At 58.8% G+C, this 17,415-nt stretch overlaps 1 protein-coding gene across 1 annotated transcript in view; it reads left to right on the forward strand.

Moving 5' to 3' along the window:
* The window catches only part of OPCML (opioid binding protein/cell adhesion molecule like), a 103,223-nt gene that overhangs the window by 78,575 nt on the left and 7,233 nt on the right, over window positions 1-17,415 (forward strand). Inside the window, exons 2-6 of the mRNA XM_075036709.1 lie at window positions 5,785-6,017; window positions 15,178-15,303; window positions 15,633-15,767; window positions 15,855-15,975; window positions 16,293-16,444. Coding sequence (XP_074892810.1) covers window positions 5,785-6,017; window positions 15,178-15,303; window positions 15,633-15,767; window positions 15,855-15,975; window positions 16,293-16,444 — 767 coding nt within the window. The remainder of the gene's footprint in view (window positions 1-5,784; window positions 6,018-15,177; window positions 15,304-15,632; window positions 15,768-15,854; window positions 15,976-16,292; window positions 16,445-17,415) is intronic.

Raw genomic sequence — 17,415 nt, forward strand, 5'->3', positions numbered from 1 at the left:
TTTCGTGTGGCGTGGCCCCCTCGGGGGCCGCGCGGTGAGCGTTATGTCTCGACTTCCGATGCCTCGCACAGACAGCTCCCGCCCTCCTCATCATCTTGTTATCATTCTAATGTCTGGGAGCTGCAGTCATGGACCAAAACACCATTAAACTCTCTGAAATGGAGCAACTCGACAGCCCCTGCCCTCACAGGCTTATTATCTTTGCAGATGGATATTTTATATTTAGCAACCTCTAACGTATCTATTTGGGCTTTGATTTTTCACGGGGAGCAGCTTCTATTCTGGTGTTCAGCAGCGAGTGGGCAAACCGCTGCTGCCGGAGAACCGTCAGGGAGAAACCCTCCCCAAGAAGCCCTGAGCCTCTGGGGAGGGGAAGCGGTCCTGTAGCCCTTGGAGGGCTCTGGGGAGGGGGTGGTCGGTGGGGAAGGGTTTGCCGGTGGTCCGGCGCTTGTTTGAACAGCACTGGGAGCGCTTGGGGAATCGGAGCGGTGCGGTGGGGCCAGGCAATTAATTAAGCTCGCAGAGAGCGGGAGCCGGTGGTGCCGTGGCTTTGCGGGAGGCGTTTGGGGTAACTGGTGTACGGTGTGGAGGGAGGGAGCTTACGGGGAAAAGGAGAACAGTTTAGGCTGGCCGAGCTCCCCACACGTCCCACGCTCTTTGTTTGACCACAGGGGACACGGGTGCAGCGACGGGTCGGGACTCGCCAAGCGGGTGGCAAGGGCTGAATGGGAGGGAGGTGGTCGTGCTGGGCGATGCCAGGCGGCACATCCCGGGTCCCCTCCGTCCTCGGGGCGCTGGGACGGTGGGGGGATGCCGTGGGGCCGCGCGCCCCGCATCCGAGCGCCGGGACGGACGGGAGAGTTGGGAGAAAGGGTGCTGTGGGTGCCTCAGAGAGGAGATAGGGTGCCAGCGGAAGGGATCGGGAACGAAGACAAAGCGCCTCCCGCCCTCTGCACCGGGAATAAATATCAGGGATGACAGTGACGGAAACCCAGGCGGTGCAGTCCTGCCCTCGGGGAGCCATTGTGCGAGACCCGCCGTCACGCGCCGCAGATGCCATTGTACCCGCGGCTAATGTGACGGTTTACATTGTTGGGAGAGGATTAGAGGAGCCGCCGCGTTTTGATGGCCTGCTTCTAATTTGCATCTTTAACAAAGTGGGAACCCCGCCAGGTTCTGTTCTTTTGTGTTTACTTGTGAGGAAGCGTGTTTGTCTCCGACGATTACAAATAAATCTCCTCTGCCTTTGCTCCGGCTGCCCGGGATAAAAGGCGTTCGGAGCCCGTTAACTCTGTAGCTGGGGCGAGGACTGGGCGCGCAAGGGAAAACCCATGAGGAGCCCCCTGCGAACGTCATGAACAATTTCTTCTCAAAGAAAAGGGTGCCGGGGTGTTTGCTCTGCCCCCATGACACGTGCTTTCGGTTGGAAACTTCCCAGGGTGAAGCACCGCCCCGTCTCTGTCGAGGGGCTTCGCTCCCGATCCAGGTGAGCTATTTTAGCTGCCAAAAACCAGGTCAGCCAGCCCGTTCGTGACCGGTTTCAGCCTCTCCATTTGTCATTTCAACGAGGCACGCTGCCTACAGGAGAGAAAAGTGGTTTGCGGTTGAAGGGCCACAGAAGCATGTAAAAGTAGAGCGCCGTTGGTTTCCGTAAGGAAGCGGGAGGGTTTGGGGTTGATCCAAAGACAACTGTCTGCCCCGAGCCTCTCGGCTCAGCTGGGGACTGGCAGTCCTGGCCCTGCGGGTGTGAACCCCTCACCTGGACCACTTGGGGTGTGCAGCAACGTTTCAGGGTCCTGAGCATCCCATCCCTCGGGATACATTGCGCCCACGGAGAGGGCTTTGCGAGGCTGGCTTTATTCCTCCAAGTCTTTGTGTGCCGTTTATCCCTCCGAAGTCGTGCCGGAAAACTTGTGCCGACCCTGGGCACGGCATTTCCCTCACCATGGGGCAGATGTTGAGGGCAGCCCCAGCCTCACTCCAGACATGCAGCCCTGGACTCAGCCGAATCAGCAGCAGAGGAAAGGTGTGTGACGTGGACCGGGAAAGGCAGGGGATGAAGGCAGCGGGTCGTATGTCACGTCCCACGCGTAGGAGGAGCGCTGTCAGCATCGTCAACGGGGCCAGGCAGGAGCCTGCCGCGGGAGCGATGCGGGGGTCTCCCCTAATAGGTCCAGGAGGAGGGAGACGGTCACTTTGTGCCACCGAACACAAAGAGCTAGTGTATGTGGAGTTATCTGTATTGTTGACACTAAGTGAAATAATTCCTCGGCAAACTTCAAAATTAGCATTTAAGGATGAGAAATACGGGCAATTAGAGGGGAAGCGGCACAGCGCCGCTGCCCCCAGCTCCTTCCCTCGTGCATCTTCTCACGCTGCCGCGTTTGGGTTCATCGCCCTCGTCTCTGGCGGAGTGCTGGGATCTCTACGGCAGCTCTTGTCCCCCCCGCAGAGCAAGGGGATCGATACGCATCTCGGGAGACGGCGCCTTCGAGAGGCCACGTGTATCATTGTGAGCACCGGGGGCGACGGAGCTCGGGCAAAGCCTGGCATCCAAGGCTCCTTAGCAAGCCGCTCCGGCGGAGAGCGGTCGTGGCGGGAGGCAGCCGAAGGGCTGCGGATGGCGAAAAATCTCTGCTCGAAGGCAGCGGGGGTCTAAGTGGGATGCGGAGGCTCGGGAGCAGATGAGCTGGGCTGCGTCGCACAAAGAAGGGCTGCGTGGGGGAGCCGGGACCAGGAGGGTGCTGGGGGCTCGGGTTTGGGCAGACGGTATCAGTCCTGCGACGTTCCCCCTGCCTCGCTGGCGGGTTTTCTCCAGGTGAACCATGGAGCCAGGACGGTTTTATTTCCCTCCTGTCTGACAGGCGCTTTATTGTCTTTTGTCCCTTCCGGCCTCGTAAGGCAGGGTTTCTTCTGGAGATGGATACGGTGCCTTCAGGAGACTGTTAATGGGGGTTTGTCTTTGTTCTTAATTAGATCCCTTCAAGGGAAAACCTCCTGGCCCGCTTTATTATCCAGCTTTGTCAGAGCTTGTCTGCTTTATCTAAACACTTTGCAGAAGTCTCTTTACCTGTTTGCTTACTGCAGACATTATCATAATCCTGGTCAATTGGAAATAGGTAGCAAAGACAGCCCGGCAGATGAGGGAGCGCTGGTGGCTTAGTGGCTAACGGAGATCGCTTCCCGACCCAGGTAAAGAAGCTGGCGGGGTGCTCCTCACGTTGGGGTGTTGGTCGGTGTTTGCCTTTGAAGCGCCCATTCCCAGGCCACGGGAAAACTCATGGCAGGAAGGTGAGGTCGGGCGAGAAGGTGCCCCCAGAAACGCCGCGCTCCCCGTGGCAGCTGATGGGACGGTGGCTTTTCTGCCTACGGTTGCTCTGGCACGAGGCGTGGGAGGGCTGGCTGGTTTTTTTTGAAGGGGGGCAGTTTGTCTGGTCCCTCCCTGCCTGCAGCTGCAGGGGACGGCTCAGGCTCGGGTGGAGAGGACCACGATGGGAAGCAAGCGGAGCTGAAGGGACTTGGTCCCAAATCGGCTATGGAGTGGCAGCAACTGAAGAGCGAGCTCAAGGGATGGGGAGAAGGAGCCTTTGCCTCCTTGCTCTCAGCCTGAGTTTGTTAGAAGCAGGAGTCTCCAAGTTGCTCACGCCTGTTTGCACTGACCAGTTTCGAGGGTGGTCTCGGTCACCACGTGCTATGAGCAAGGGACGGTGATGCTGTCCTTGCCCATCCTTGCGTAAGCGTATCCGCCTGTGTTATGGGTGTCCCTGCATGCTCATGCAGGCGCGGCTCTGAGCCATAAATGCGAGCCATTAAATGCAGAACGAGCGACCCTGGTTCGTGGGGGTCCCTGGGCTGGCCCCAAATCTCCCCGGGAAGTGCAGCCGGTACCCGCCAGCTGAAGCCAGGCAGCGGCGGTCGCACGCGCCCAGTGATGGCACGAGCTCCTCGTCCCTGTCGCTTCGAACCCTAGTCCTTGTTCTTCACCCCTAATGAGGGGACCCAAGAGTACCTCGCAGGGCTGTAGTCTGGATATTTGTATGAGAGTGCAGACATGCAAGTTGTCTGTTTTACATATTGCTGCCCTGATTTTTCAGTGCACGCAATGAATAATTTACAGAAGCCGTGCGTAAGTATCTCTTTATTATTCATTATAATGAAGTGAGACAGCAGTAATAGTCCACTAGACTGGAATCCCCCAGGGCCGAACTTAACTCGGCCGCGCTTAGCTTTCCCCTGGTTAATTTGAGCAAAGGGAGGGCTCGCCTTCCCAACAAGGATGTCGCCATCCGCAGGCACGAGGCCACCTCGGTCCGGCAGAGCGGAGCCGGTGCCGGGGCGCATCCGACACCCGGGCGAGCTCCTGGCGCGCCGGCAGTGCCGTGGCGGGCCCTCCGTCTTTCCCGGCGTCCGTATGCGATGTGACTGGCGGAGACGTATGGCTCCTGCAAGGGGAAAATTACTCGTTTGCGGGAGGATATATGGCTCGTTCCTCTGAACCGAGCGCCTGGGGGGACCCTCAAATACGCCGAGTATCGCCCCTTCCCTCAGCCCGATTAATAATCTCGATCGAGGTGACGCTCTGTGATCCCAGCAAGGGAGGCATATAACACCCCCAAAGCCTCTGCAGGAGAGCGCCGTGCCGGGGACGAGGACGGGGACGGCCCGCCAGCCCGTCTCTGAATTTACAGGCGTGCGGAGAGGGACTTGCACGACGAGCTTCCCGATTGACTGTACGTGCCTTTTCCTAAGGTCTCGGCTGCACCGAGCTGTGGCGGCACTGCCACTGCCGGCATGAGCTCGTGCCTAGCCCAGTTCTCCCGGTTTGCTTTTGTGCTGAGAGAAAGCTCCCCTGCCCTGGTCCTTGGGTGGGAAAGGCGAAGCTCCTGAGAAGCGCTGGGCTCTTAATTTAGCCGAATGCTTGGCGCTTTCATTGCGGGTGCCGTGGTGGCGGCCGAGGCCATGAGTAAATAGATCAAGAAAAATCTATCGAACAGAATGAAAAAGGCATGTTCTCCAGGAACATTTTAATTCCACCCCACCACCACCCCCCTGCTTCCATTCTTTGCTGAGCGTAAGTCAGCGCCGCGGACCAGAGCTGCCGAGCCCCCGCGTGTCTTGGAGTGGGGAAGGTGGGAGCTGGGCAGGAAATAAATAATGGAAACGGCCGCGTTGTGTTTTCAAGGCGCTGGTAGGATTTACGGCTGCTTGTCCAAATGTTCCCTTCTCTTCCCCATGCGCTGGCTTTGCCGTCTCCGGCTGTTTCTCTTCTTCCCCTCTCTCCGCACCCATGCCGCAGCCCCTCTGCCCTGGCAGCGGGTGCGTATATCACTCTGGGGATGGCTCGAGGGCTGCGCCGACAAGCCAAACCCTCAGCAAATTTTACAGCTTCGTCCGATATCCTCAGTGAGCAGCAAGGGCGAGGTGGGGATGGCAGTGGAGGTTGGTAAGAGGAGGGGGGGTACGGAAAGTCTGCGTGGCTTGTGGAGGTCAAGCGTAACGGGATTTTCATCTGCGGTTCCCCAGCTCCGTGTAAAAGAAAAAGGCGGGTTTTTTTTGGTGGCAAACCCGCCATTTCTGTGAGATCTCAGGTGATGGGGGGGATGCGGGACATGGCAGCAGGGTAGGTCGGCCGTGGCACGCGCTGCCTCCGTGCCAGTGGTTCACCTGTGCGTGACAGGGAGCTGGCGCCGCAGCTCCCATCCCGCTCGTGTCCCCTTTGAGGAGCTGGGATGCTCGCCGTGCGTTCTGTTCCAGCTTTGTGACCCTCTGACTCTTCCTTTGCAGGTGTACCGTGGACGACCGGGTCACGCGGGTAGCCTGGTTGAACCGCAGCACCATCCTGTATGCCGGCAATGACAAGTGGTCTATAGACAACCGCGTGGTCATCCTCTCCAACACCAAGACCCAGTACAGCATCAAGATACACAACGTGGACGTCTACGACGAGGGCCCCTACACCTGCTCCGTGCAGACAGACAATCACCCCAAGACTTCGCGCGTCCATCTCATTGTGCAAGGTAGGTCTATAACGCGCCTCGCGCGATTGCTGAACGGACTGCTCGATACGGAAGGCTGTCTGCACTTGCGAAGGGTCCGGAAGCCCTCTCGGTGATGGAGACGGAGGGATCCGACCAACACCCGTTGCTTCAGGGATTGAGCGGCACAGGAACAGGGGCGTAGGCAAGCGCCTGCCGTGCCAGGGAGGAGACAGACTGGCATCGTCTCAGCCTCGCTGTGTTGCATGGTCATCACGTGGGGCAGAGGACACCTGAGAACTGAAACTGGGGCCGACATGCTCTTCCTCCCCCCCCCTTGCCTGGCCCCGCTGTCAATTTGACCTGTCTCCACCACTTGGGCCCGCGGCGCTCGGCTCGCTGCATCGGGCAGCTGTTGGTAAGGCGCTGGGGCACGCGTCCAAAGATGCTTCGGGAGAGCCGAAAGCAAAGCGCTGCCGGCCGCGGCGGAGGAGCAGACTCCAATGGCGTGAGGCTCCACGGTTTTGGGTGAGCGGGCAGACCGTGCGAGCGTGTCGAAGTCGCTGCGGGGCCGCAAAGGGCTTTTGCTGCAGGGCTTTGTAGGTGAGTGTGTCGGCATAGTGGACGCTGTTGGGTTGCCCAGCAGCGTTCCTGAGGCCGCTCTGACGGGGGGATCCGGGTGCCGGCAGATGGGAGGTGCCATAGCACCCCGGTGGATGCCGCCTCCGGATCCTTGCGGCTTTGTGCCGGCTACCGCCTTTTGTCCGGTCTCTAGATTAATTTTTCAGAGTTAGTGTTAGTTCAGGTTAGATAAAGATAATGAAAGTTTCCTAATCCTCTTAAGGAAGATTTATCGGGCTGAGTCGAAAGCTCTCGGAATACAATAAAGCGTGTATAAAACCAGGACCTAATCTTTCCTTTAATTTCAAACAGCTGATGGGTATTGATTTTGCAATGAGCAAATCTGAAAAATTTCTCGGCCTCAACGTGTCTCTGCGAAGCCCCCAACACGGACATGTAGGTATTTATGTATCCTTCTCATTCGGAGGAGGCAGGGTTTGATCGCGGCCACCCATCTGAGTGGTTTTCCCGCCCGGTCGTGGCAGGAGCGCGTCGGGGGGCCCCACACTGCGTGCACCGGGCTACGTCGGAGAGGGGAGCGCTCGCCTTGGGAAGAGGGGAGTGGAGGTTGGCCGGGAGCGTCCTCTCCATCCCCCTTCACTGGGTCTCTCCCTCTCCCCCCTTTTTGAGTTGCATGTGAGCCGTCTGTCTGCGAAGTTTAATCGGTTTATCCCGTCTGCTCTCTAATCGTGCTAATCCATCCGGTCAACAGCGGTGAAGTATCTGAGTGCTTTGCGCCTCATGAAATCAGGTGAACCGGCAGTGGTGCTCAGCACCCGCTCCCCTCAGCCTTTTTTCGGGTGGGCGGGCGGGTGAAGGAGAGAGAGAGTTTGCATCCAGAGTGACTGCCTGGTGGTGAGGCATTCCTAACTGTGCTGGGAAAAGTTTTCCTCTGGTGCAAGCAAGTCCCGTTGGATCGCGCCCACCGCAGCAGTGACCGTGGTTCTCGGCAGCGTTGCTTCTCTGCAGCCGAAGGGAAGCCTGAGAGGAGCTGGGGATACGTGGTTACGCAGGCCCAGGTCAAGCGGTTTCTGTCTTTCTCTTTCCGCGCATTCAGCTCAAGCCACACGGTTTGCCTGAGTTGGTCTGCCAAGAAAATCCATCTGTAGGTGCCGCTTTGTTGTCTTATTGATGGGGGGGGCTGGAGAAGCAAATCCTTCCATGCGCTGTCCGCACTTCAGCTCCAATGAGTTGTTTGGAAGCTAAAACGTGCTCTCCAGTGGCTCAGGCCGAGTGGCATCGCCCACCAGCACCATCAGTGTAGCCAAGGGCTGGTAATCTCCGTGCTCGCACGCCGGGGAAGAGCCGGCTTTCTACGAGGGCCAATACCCCACAGCCGCGGGGAGGAATGGAGCGGTTTTCCATAGGTGCGTTCAGTCCTGGCCGCGCACGCCAGCAGAGCACGCGCTTTGCAGGGAAGGAGCGATGCCGTGTTTCTGGTGGAGCTCCCCTGGCCTGAAATACGGCCTCGGAAGCGAGGTTTGGGGCCCTCCTTTGTCGAGGAGGCAGCTGTCCCGGCAGCGGTGGCAGGAGGACTGCGGATGATGGCTGCGTGCAACGTGGCAGCACGCTTTGCCCATGCCGGCCGGCGAGCAGGTAGTGATGATGGGTTAGCGACCGCGTTCAGGTCAATTAATTTATATTTGTATTTTGCAGAATGAAAAGGTGGCCGGATAGGGTATTGATTCTTTGCCCCCGTGTTCAGTCGGGTTTTAATTGTGCTACTGCGGGGCTTGGCCTTCCCTCCTAGCAACCCGGCAATAAATCTGCCAGGGAGTCGCAGTCAACAGTAAATGCGTCTCTTTGTGTCATTATTAATGTGTCTCTGGGATTGGTTCATCGCCACAGCCGTTCACAAGGGTTTATAAGAGCCTAGGCGCCGGGAAGCCAGGAGGGGATTTTTGCCTCCCTTTTCCTCTTTTTTTCGGGGGCCACCTCGTGACAGCAGGACGGATGCTTTCGGGGACGTGTGCGAGTGCTTGTGGCATGCTGGTGCATTTTGGGGAGAGTTAGGAATGCGGAGAGAACCAGCATTTTGTCTCGCGTAGGGAGAAGATGAGCCGCCTCATCCTCCTCTTGTCGTAAACAGCTTGAGCGGAGGGTGCCGTGGGGCCGGACTTTGGGTGAGCCCTCCTGCCTCTGGATGTGACCCACCGCGAAGCCCACCTCCGCTCCCGGGAGGCGCGAACCCGCAGGGATGAGCCGGCAGACCTTCCTGCATCGTGCTGCAAAACGGTTTCGGTGCGAGGAGCGTGGTAGACCATAGGCAGGACGCAGCCGTGCCTCCGTGGCGTGGGCCATTTTGGGACACGGGCTGTCTTTCGGTCTGAAAAGTGGGGCTGGGGGTCTGTGTTTCGGTTGAGGCCGTGGCTTTTGCAGTCAGCGCCCTGGGAAAGTGGAAGCCTGTTGTCCTCCTCGTAGCAGCAGCTGTAGAGAGGAGGGCATACGTGCCATAGCGCAGCATGGCATCGCTTCAGGATCCATGTGGCACCCTGTTCGGCGGGGAACGTCAATACTGGCCATCCCTTCCATAGCGGTCTTTGGTATTCCTCAGATGTCTTCTGTTTCTGATTTATTTAGAGAACCCTCCTCTGTACTGCCTTAATCCTACTCGCCATAGATTTTTCATTAAAACCTCTCCTGGCTGTCGGCATCGTTACCGTTAGCTTCCGGTCAGCACAATCCATTTTCCCGTCTCGGCGTTCGCCGCTTCCCTCGCCCCGGCAGCCAGGGTGGCTTTCAAAGGACCGTGGCCTTCGCTCGTGGTAGCGAGGTTGCGGTCCTGCAGTGGGTTCTCTGAATGCACCTAAGGATGCTCTGCTGGAGCCGGTCCTGTGTCCCTCGTCGCGTCCGCCGCCTCTCAAAGCAGCACCGGCGCAGACATAGCTCTGCAGTAAGCATCTCAAAAGCAAACCAAGTCTTTATTTTATCCTTCTTCCTGACAACAGTTGGCTCCTCGAGTCCCTGTAAGGGCAACCCCTATCCCCCACCCCATGCTGGCCCCGTTGAGCCATTTTTCCCCAATGCCGACTGGGCTCCGGGCTCCCCTCCACACCACAGGTTTCACGACGGTTGCGGTTCAGCTCGCTTTCATCGCACTACCTTTGATATCCAGGCAGTAGCTAAGACCACGATACTTATTACAAGCTTACTAGGAGGCCATATGGTGCATGGCAAGCCAAGGAGAGCGGCTTAGCCTTCTTTGGTTGTCGTAGGAAAGACCCGATAATAGGCTCTAAATGTAGAAAGTGCTTCTCTGTTAAGTGCTTAGCATTTAGACGCTGGGGAGTTTAGTGTGAGGGGCATGCGTGCGGCGTACAAAAGCAGCCCGGAAAAGGGAAAGGGTGAGAGCAAGCGATGCCTGGCAGGCTGTGACCTCCGGAGCAGGCTCGTCTCCCTGCTCCTGCTTGGGAGCTTTGTCTGCACTTGGGATACTTGCCCCTTACCGGGCAGGTTTGGTGGGTGGGTTTTTTTTTTTGTCTACCTAAGAAACAAGGGGATAGTGCGGAAAAGAGACAACGTGCGGTTGACACAATGCAAAACGTCCGATGCAAAATATTGGCAGAGGTTCCCGTTGCTTCACATAGCATGGTGGCGAGATTTTACATATATCTTGGATTGAGGGTTGCAGAGATGGCGAAGGTGGTTCTTGGGGCTCAGGGCATGCCTCTGTCTTGCCAGGTGACACATCGTGTCGCAAGCGAAGTCTTCGTCACCTGCCCATCCTGTATGGGCCGCTCATTATGTTATGGGCGCCAGGGGGTCGACCGCCCTCCGTCCTGCTGGCAGCAGCAAGAGGGCATCCCACGAGGAAGGCAGCTCCTCACACCAAGGTCTCAAAAGGCTGAGGGCTCATCCCAGGTTCTCTGTACCTGCCCAAGCTTGTCTCTTAGCATCGTTGGAACAAGGGGACAGATATTATGGGGTGGTGGCCGAGATCTCCAGCCGAGGCCACACAGGCGGGGGTAGAGGAGCCTCCCTCGCGCGCGTTTCTCCCCTCTTGGCATCTAAGCTGCTTGTCGGGTGGGGTGGCAAATGGGCTGGTGATGTATCGGATCACGTCTTCCCTTTGCTGTGCCTCTGGGTCTAATTGAGTGTTTCATCGACGGCTCTGTTCAGGGGCTCGGCTCGGGCTAGTCCTCGCAGCACCGGGTTCATTGTCCTGGTGGGGACAGGTGAAACGGTTAATCAAAGCAGGAGACTCTCCCGGAGGTTGAGCGTGTAGCCGGTGGGGATGGAGTGCAGGGAAAGAAAAAGGAAATCAAAGGGCTCTTAAGAGGAAATGCAAAAAAATCAGTTTGACTGGAAAGACAGCTTCCCGTCAGGAGCGAGAGCCCAAAATGCATAAAGTCCATGGCGTTTAAAGTAATGTTTCCCCCCTCCTCCTTTGGGGGCCTGTGCGCAGGTGGGGAGGGAAGGGGCCCGGTGCAGGCAGAGCCGTTTATTTAGCTGGATGTGGGACAGTGTAAGAGGGACAAAACACAACCGTGAGCAAGCATGCAGGCAAAATCAATCAGGGCGAGCTCCGTTAGGAAGAGTCGGGGGGAGCTGCTGGGGAGGACCAGGCTTTTCTTTCGTTCCCAGGCAGGGGGCCTTTGAAAGCTGCCGCTTTCTGTAGCGAAAGCATAGGCAAGTGGTCAAAACCTCCAGCAATCCCTAAGCGTCGCTCCGCCGGGGCTTTGCATCAGCACCACTGCTCGGTGCGTCTCGTCTCGGTGAGGAGCACAGTCGGTCCCAGAGGACGCGGGGATTCGGTGGCCCACCGTGCCTCGGCCGGACCGGGGGGGCGTGGGTTGAGGTTGTGGCTGGGAATCGGGTGGGCGCTGGACTCGTGAGGTGGCTCGCTGGGAAGGCGCGCTGCTGCCCCGGTCCTGTTTCCCGGTCTCCCCGAAGAGCACGTCAGGTTTCGGAGAGCGATGCCCATCTTGCGCGGTGCTCCCGTGGATGGAAAGGAGTGCCCGTGACAAGTGACGTATACCACTGTCCTGGGATGGGAAAAGGCTTGAAAGGAGCAACCGGACCCCCACCTCGCCCTGCCTTCCTCCCTCCCCGGAGAAACAGAGGGAAGGGTGAGAGAGCCAAGACAGCTAAATGAGGGAGATGCAGCAGCAACTGGTGGCGATGTGGTGGCAGATTCAAAGCCAAAGGGACCCCAGAGAAAATCTGGAAGGAATAGCAAAGATTGAAGATGGAAGCAAGCAGGGTGGGAATAAAGAACAAACAAACAAACAAAAAGGATGAGATGAAAAGCCCAGAGACTTGTAGAACAAAGGGAAGAGAGAAGGAAACGTGGACACGCAGAAAAGCACAGAGCATTGAAAGAGCATGAGGTGGCAAAGGGGAAAAATGAAAGAGTAATGAAAGAGTGCGGGCACGGAGAGGGGGAAGGTCTGGAAAGAGTCAGGTCTTCTGACCGGCAGGAAGAAAACAGCACGCACTGCGCAGGTGGGAACAGCCGCTGTCCTTAGAGCGGCCGGTATGATGTGCTAACCTGAAATCTGGATGGGAGCATGGAGGAGGCAAGGGACGGGATGGGATGGGACAGGACGGGGAGTGCCCAGTGAGCGTCCTCGGGCTCCTGTTCTCGAGGCTTCTTGAAATCGGCGAAAAGGAGCCGGCGGGAGCGGAGGCATCGGAGGCGTTGGGACGTACCGCGGGAACTGGGAGCCGAGGGAATGGAAGCGCGGTGGCAGCCAATTAATTACTGCAAAAAGCAAAAATGGGGAAGAGGGGGGAGGACCAGAGAAGTTGTTTCCCCATTATACTTCTGAACAGAAAGAATGTTTTAGCGTGCGCACAAATAGCTCCCTGGGAAGCACTCTCATTTCCTAATTGTTCATAAATTTACTGACAGGTGGTTACACAGTAGGTATAACACTCTTAGTTTCGGTTTTATCGCTTTCCCTGTCTCAGGGCGAAAACCTGGAGAAAAAGGGTGCACGGCGAGCAGCCGGGAGACACTGCCTAGCACAGGGTGCTTGTTGCCCCCATTTTGTTTGGGCAACATCTCGTGAGCGGTCAGTCCCTAGCGTGGCCGGATTTTGCCTTTGCGCAGACCGAGGGGTCCGTGCTGGCTTGTCCATCCCTCGGCATTTCATGACAACAGGTTTTGCGGCGTTGCGGTCCACTCCTGCGGGAGGAGGATGAACTACGGGGTCCTGTGCAATGGTCCCGGGCTCCGAAGGCACCTGTAGCAGTGTTATTTTGGCTGTTTTTTTTTTTCTTTTCTTTCCTTCCCCTTCAGCTGGGTTCCAATGGTGTGCTGAAAGACACACAGGTAGGGGGAGAGATGCGGTGGCTGGAGGGGCCGTCAGCCAGGCTGGAAAAAATCTCATCTCCATGGCAGAGAGGATGCGTTCCAAATAGGCGCGTTACGATCCTTTCCCATAAAAGGTTCACACAAAGAATGTTTTACCGGGGAAGGCCGAGAAGAGGGAGTGTTTAACAGCCAGAGAAGGGAAAGGGAAGATCTGCCCCGAAACAAAGCGCCTGTAGAGCACATGAGGTGGCAGCGGGGTGACGTGCCGCTCGCTTGGCTGAGAAATTTGGCAAAAGTCATTCCATTGACCAAACCGTAGCTGTTGGACGTGCTTAATCCATTACCCTGATACAAACAACTCTGACGAACCTCTCTGATTGGGCTGTTGTTGGAACACGTTCAATCAACACTTTGTTAAAACTCCTGATGTCGCCTCCTTGCCCCCCGTTGCTTCCCCTGCCGGCTAGACGGGACGTCAAGGCACGTTCGTGCAGGGTTACCGTGCTCATCCTCGTGGCTCCCCCCCCCGTGTCCTGAAGCCAAAGAGGAACGTGAGGTGAGGAAACACATCCGTTTCTAGCTGGCAGCAGGTTCTCCCCAGCTGGGACCTGGCTTACGGGTCTGTGCCCACATCTCTTCTTTAAGGGCGTCAGCCCCCAACAGGAGCTATTCTTGGGAAGATCTTGTCTTGCCGGTGCCTTCAGCAGACACACAGGGCCAGACCGGAGGCCACCAGCGCCGTCCCGCCGCGCTTCTCACCCGTGAAGATGATAGATAGCCCAGGCAAAACATCCACTTTCGGCATATTTGCCTTCTTTGTGCCGCCTTCCCGTACGCTAGCGAGTCATTGCGCGGCGACGCCTCTGACAGCTCCATCCTGCCTACGGTGAAGAGGTGGTTAAGTATGGTGCTGGGGCACAGCCCGCCATAGGCAAGCCGGTGTCTGTGGTGGCTGTCGCCTCCCCACAGAGCGCCGAAGACGAGATGTGCCCCTCTGCGGGCAGGGCCGTCCCTACATCACCCGTTCCTCAGGTAGAGCTGGGCAAGTGGCTGTCGTCCGGCGGTTTGAAGAGCCCGTAGGTATCCGATCGCCTTGGCTTCCTTGGGGATACGTCATTCGCTTTCTAGGTAGTTCGTTCTCATCTGGCTCCATGGCTTTTGTAGGTAAGAGTGCGCGAGGCGGAGATGGGCTGCCGTCTGGAGCAGGGGTAGGCGTCCCAGGGTCTCGGCGCCCGCTCCTGGCACCGCTGCCATCTCGCAGCAACACTGCTCGTGGGCAGGGATGGCTTCGCAGGCTTGCGAGCGGGCGGCAAACACCTGGTTGTGGGAAGGCTCGTCTTGGATGCCGTTGTTGCTTTTAGGTGTTCCTGATACCCGTTGGAGGTGCTGTTAACGGAGGGGAGGGGTGCAAGGATGCCAGTAATAGGGGATACGGTCATCTCATCTAAGTGAGGAAGGGCTGTTGGCAGACGTTCCGTGGTGGAGCTCGTCGGGGCCACGCCGTTGGAGCCAGCCAGCTCCGCTCCGAGCCTTAACTATGTTTGTCAGCGGCTGCCGGTGCACGCTTTTCATTTTTGGATTGCTGCTTTCCCCTGAAGGACTCGGACAATCTCCCTCTGCTGTAACAGATGGTACTTCTATATTGATGTGTCAAGGTGCCGGGAAATTTACTGCCTCGCAGGGCCTATCGGGCCATGCAGACCGTGCGGCAGCTTTGCTGTGGCTCGTCCCGCCATGCCGCCTCTTCTGTGCCGGGGCATCCTTTCTGCTATGGTAAAAGTGGTATTTAGATTTGGGCGGGTTGTTTGGTATGGCCTCGTTCGCTTCCCGGGGCGCAGACCCTTTCGGGGGCCATGTGGGCCGTCCCAGAGCACTGGGAAGTGGTGTCGGCGAGCGGGCTTTAATTGCTTTTTGGCAGGGCTGGTGGTATTTATGGGTGTGGAGATTGCCAAGTTATTTATTAGATGGAGTATCTGGGGACCAAGTAATATAAATCACTGTGGCTGGTATCGAATGGAGCCGACGCTTGGTAATTTAAACAGCTTTAGTAAATATACTCAAATAGGAGCCTCGTCGCGGGCCGTAACGAGAGCCAGTTAGTAGGGTCTCGGCTGTGGCAGGGGGTGCCGGTGTTTCTGGCCCCCACCCAGCGCAGGGCACCGGTGAGCAGACCCCTTGGCGCCCCAGGTCCGTGCTCAGCTCCGGTCCGAGATGCGGCTTTGGGGACGCGGCATCGGCGACAGGGTGGATGCCGACGTCCGGTGATGGGGCCTTGTGGGCTGGCGCGTTGACGGTGGCTCTGCTTTTCTTTGTGTCTTGCAGTCCCCCCCCAGATCGTCAACATCTCGTCGGACATCACCGTGAATGAGGGCAGCAGCGTGACCCTTATGTGCCTGGCCTTTGGGAGACCGGAGCCCACCGTCACGTGGCGGCACCTCTCCGGGAAAGGTGAGACTGCGCTCGGCGGAGGAGCCCCCCCGGGTCTGAGGAGGGGTCTCGCCTGGCCCACCTGGGATGGACGGTTGTCCCCGTAGAGGTGCCCGAAGGCCGCCTGCGGTCCACTGGTGACTGTTGCGGAGGGTGGAGGTGCTGGCCCTTTGGCGTGCCCTGGTACGGGGGCAAGGGTGCTGGTTGAGTGATGTCCCCAGCTTGTAGGGCGAAGGGGATGCCAGGCGCACGGGCAGAGGGTGGCGGAGGAGGGCACGGCAGGGGCGCAGGGGAGGTCCCGGCATTGGCATCCGCGGGCGACGGTGCCACGCGTTCGGGACGTCTCCTAGGGCAGGGCTTTGTGAGCGAGGATGAGTACCTGGAGATCACGGGCATCACGCGGGAGCAGTCCGGGGAGTACGAGTGCAGCGCCGTCAACGACGTGGCCGTCCCGGACGTGCGGAAAGTCAAAGTCACCGTCAACTGTGAGCGCGAGGGACGGGGGAAGCGGGGGTAAGGGGCGGGGGGGTGCACCACGGAGCCCGGCGTGACGAGGCGTGGCGTCTCTGCAGACCCGCCGTACATCTCCAACGCCAAGAACACGGGCGCCTCGGTGGGCCAGAAGGGCATCCTGCAGTGCGAGGCCTCGGCCGTCCCCGTGGCGGAGTTTCAGTGGTTCAAGGAGGACACCAGGTAAGGGGCCGGCCGTGGAGCTGGGGGGAGACTGGGGGGAGAGGGGGCCCCAGGGTTGTTCCCCCCAGGGATGGCGACCGTGCCTCGCGGTGGGGTTCACGTGAGCTGCGTGGGGCGGATGGGTTACGGGACAAAGAGGGCGATGTGCTTGGCTGAAGGGCTTGTCTCAGTGGGACGCGGGGAGTCCGGTGGGCGAACACGTGGCTATACGGTGGTGGTGGCTGGTGGCAAGGGAGGGGGCACCCGGGGAGGGGGTGGGATACGTCGCAGAGCGCCGGCGCGGCACTCTGAGCACCGGCCTCCGTCTTTCCCTGCAGGTTAGCGAACGGGTTGGAGGGCGTGCGGATCGAGAGCAAGGGTCGCCTGTCGACGCTGACCTTCTTCAACGTCTCAGAGAAGGACTACGGCAACTACACGTGCGTGGCCACGAACAAGCTGGGCAACACCAACGCCAGCATCATCCTGTACGGTAGGTGCCCTGGTGTTTTTTCAGCAAGGTATAGCAAGGAGGAGGAGGAGGAGGAAGAAGAGGAGGAGAGGCAGGCAGATGGCCGCTGATGGAGCAACAGAGCGGAGTTGGCTGTATTTAATGTGGCTGGCCCGTAAAGGTGCCGAATGACACGAGCGCCGAGCGGCAAGGTCCCGCAGAGAGGAGGCATCAGATGAGGAGATCCGCATCGGCCGGGTGGCAGTCAGTGGCGGGCACATCGCTCGCGGGTGTTTAGGGGTGCGCAGCACAGCTGGTCGGCTGGCAGCTGGTCTTCTTTATGGAGCCCGGGCTGCAGGCGGAGAAGAGGCTCCTGGCTGAGCCGTGGCGTCGCTGGAGCGTAGGGCTGAGGAGGGACCCCAGGCCAGGTGAGCACGCGCTTCGGGTGCACCGTGCGGGGTTTTTCCTGGCAGGACTACTGGCAGCTCTCACGTTGTACCGGCAGCGGCAGGCCAGGTGGTGTAGGCGTCAACAGCCGTGGCCGGTCGGTTTGTGGCAGGCGGCGAGGGTGGGAAGGTCTTTGCGGAATAGTGGACTGGTCAGTTGTCCTTGAGGAAGGTGGTGTGCAGCTGTGGCGTGTCCCCATGGCGTTCCAGCAAGCCGAGGGGGCTGTCACGAGCCAAGGACGGCCGGCAGGGCTCCAGCGCGAGGGAGAGGATGGAGTCGGGCAGCAGGCTCAGCATCTGCCGCCGGCGTAGACTTGGGCAGCCTCGGAGTGGGTGGCAGGGGCAAAGGGTCGCGCCGTGGTGGGGGCCCGTGTTTCGGATGAGATTGGGGCTACCCCTGTCCCCTGGCTGTCTGGGGCTGTAGCGCATGGTGGCAATATGGAAGGGGTGGCCCTGATGGGTGTCAGGGCCCCCGCTGGAGCGTGTGGCGGCCTTCCCGGAGGTGCCACCTCACGGGCCATGTCACACCGCGGAGAGCATTTGGTGAGGTGGGGTGCCCTGGGGTGC

This window comes from Buteo buteo, chromosome 9, assembly GCF_964188355.1.
Source record: "Buteo buteo chromosome 9, bButBut1.hap1.1, whole genome shotgun sequence".
Classification (NCBI taxonomy): Eukaryota; Metazoa; Chordata; class Aves; order Accipitriformes; family Accipitridae; genus Buteo; species Buteo buteo.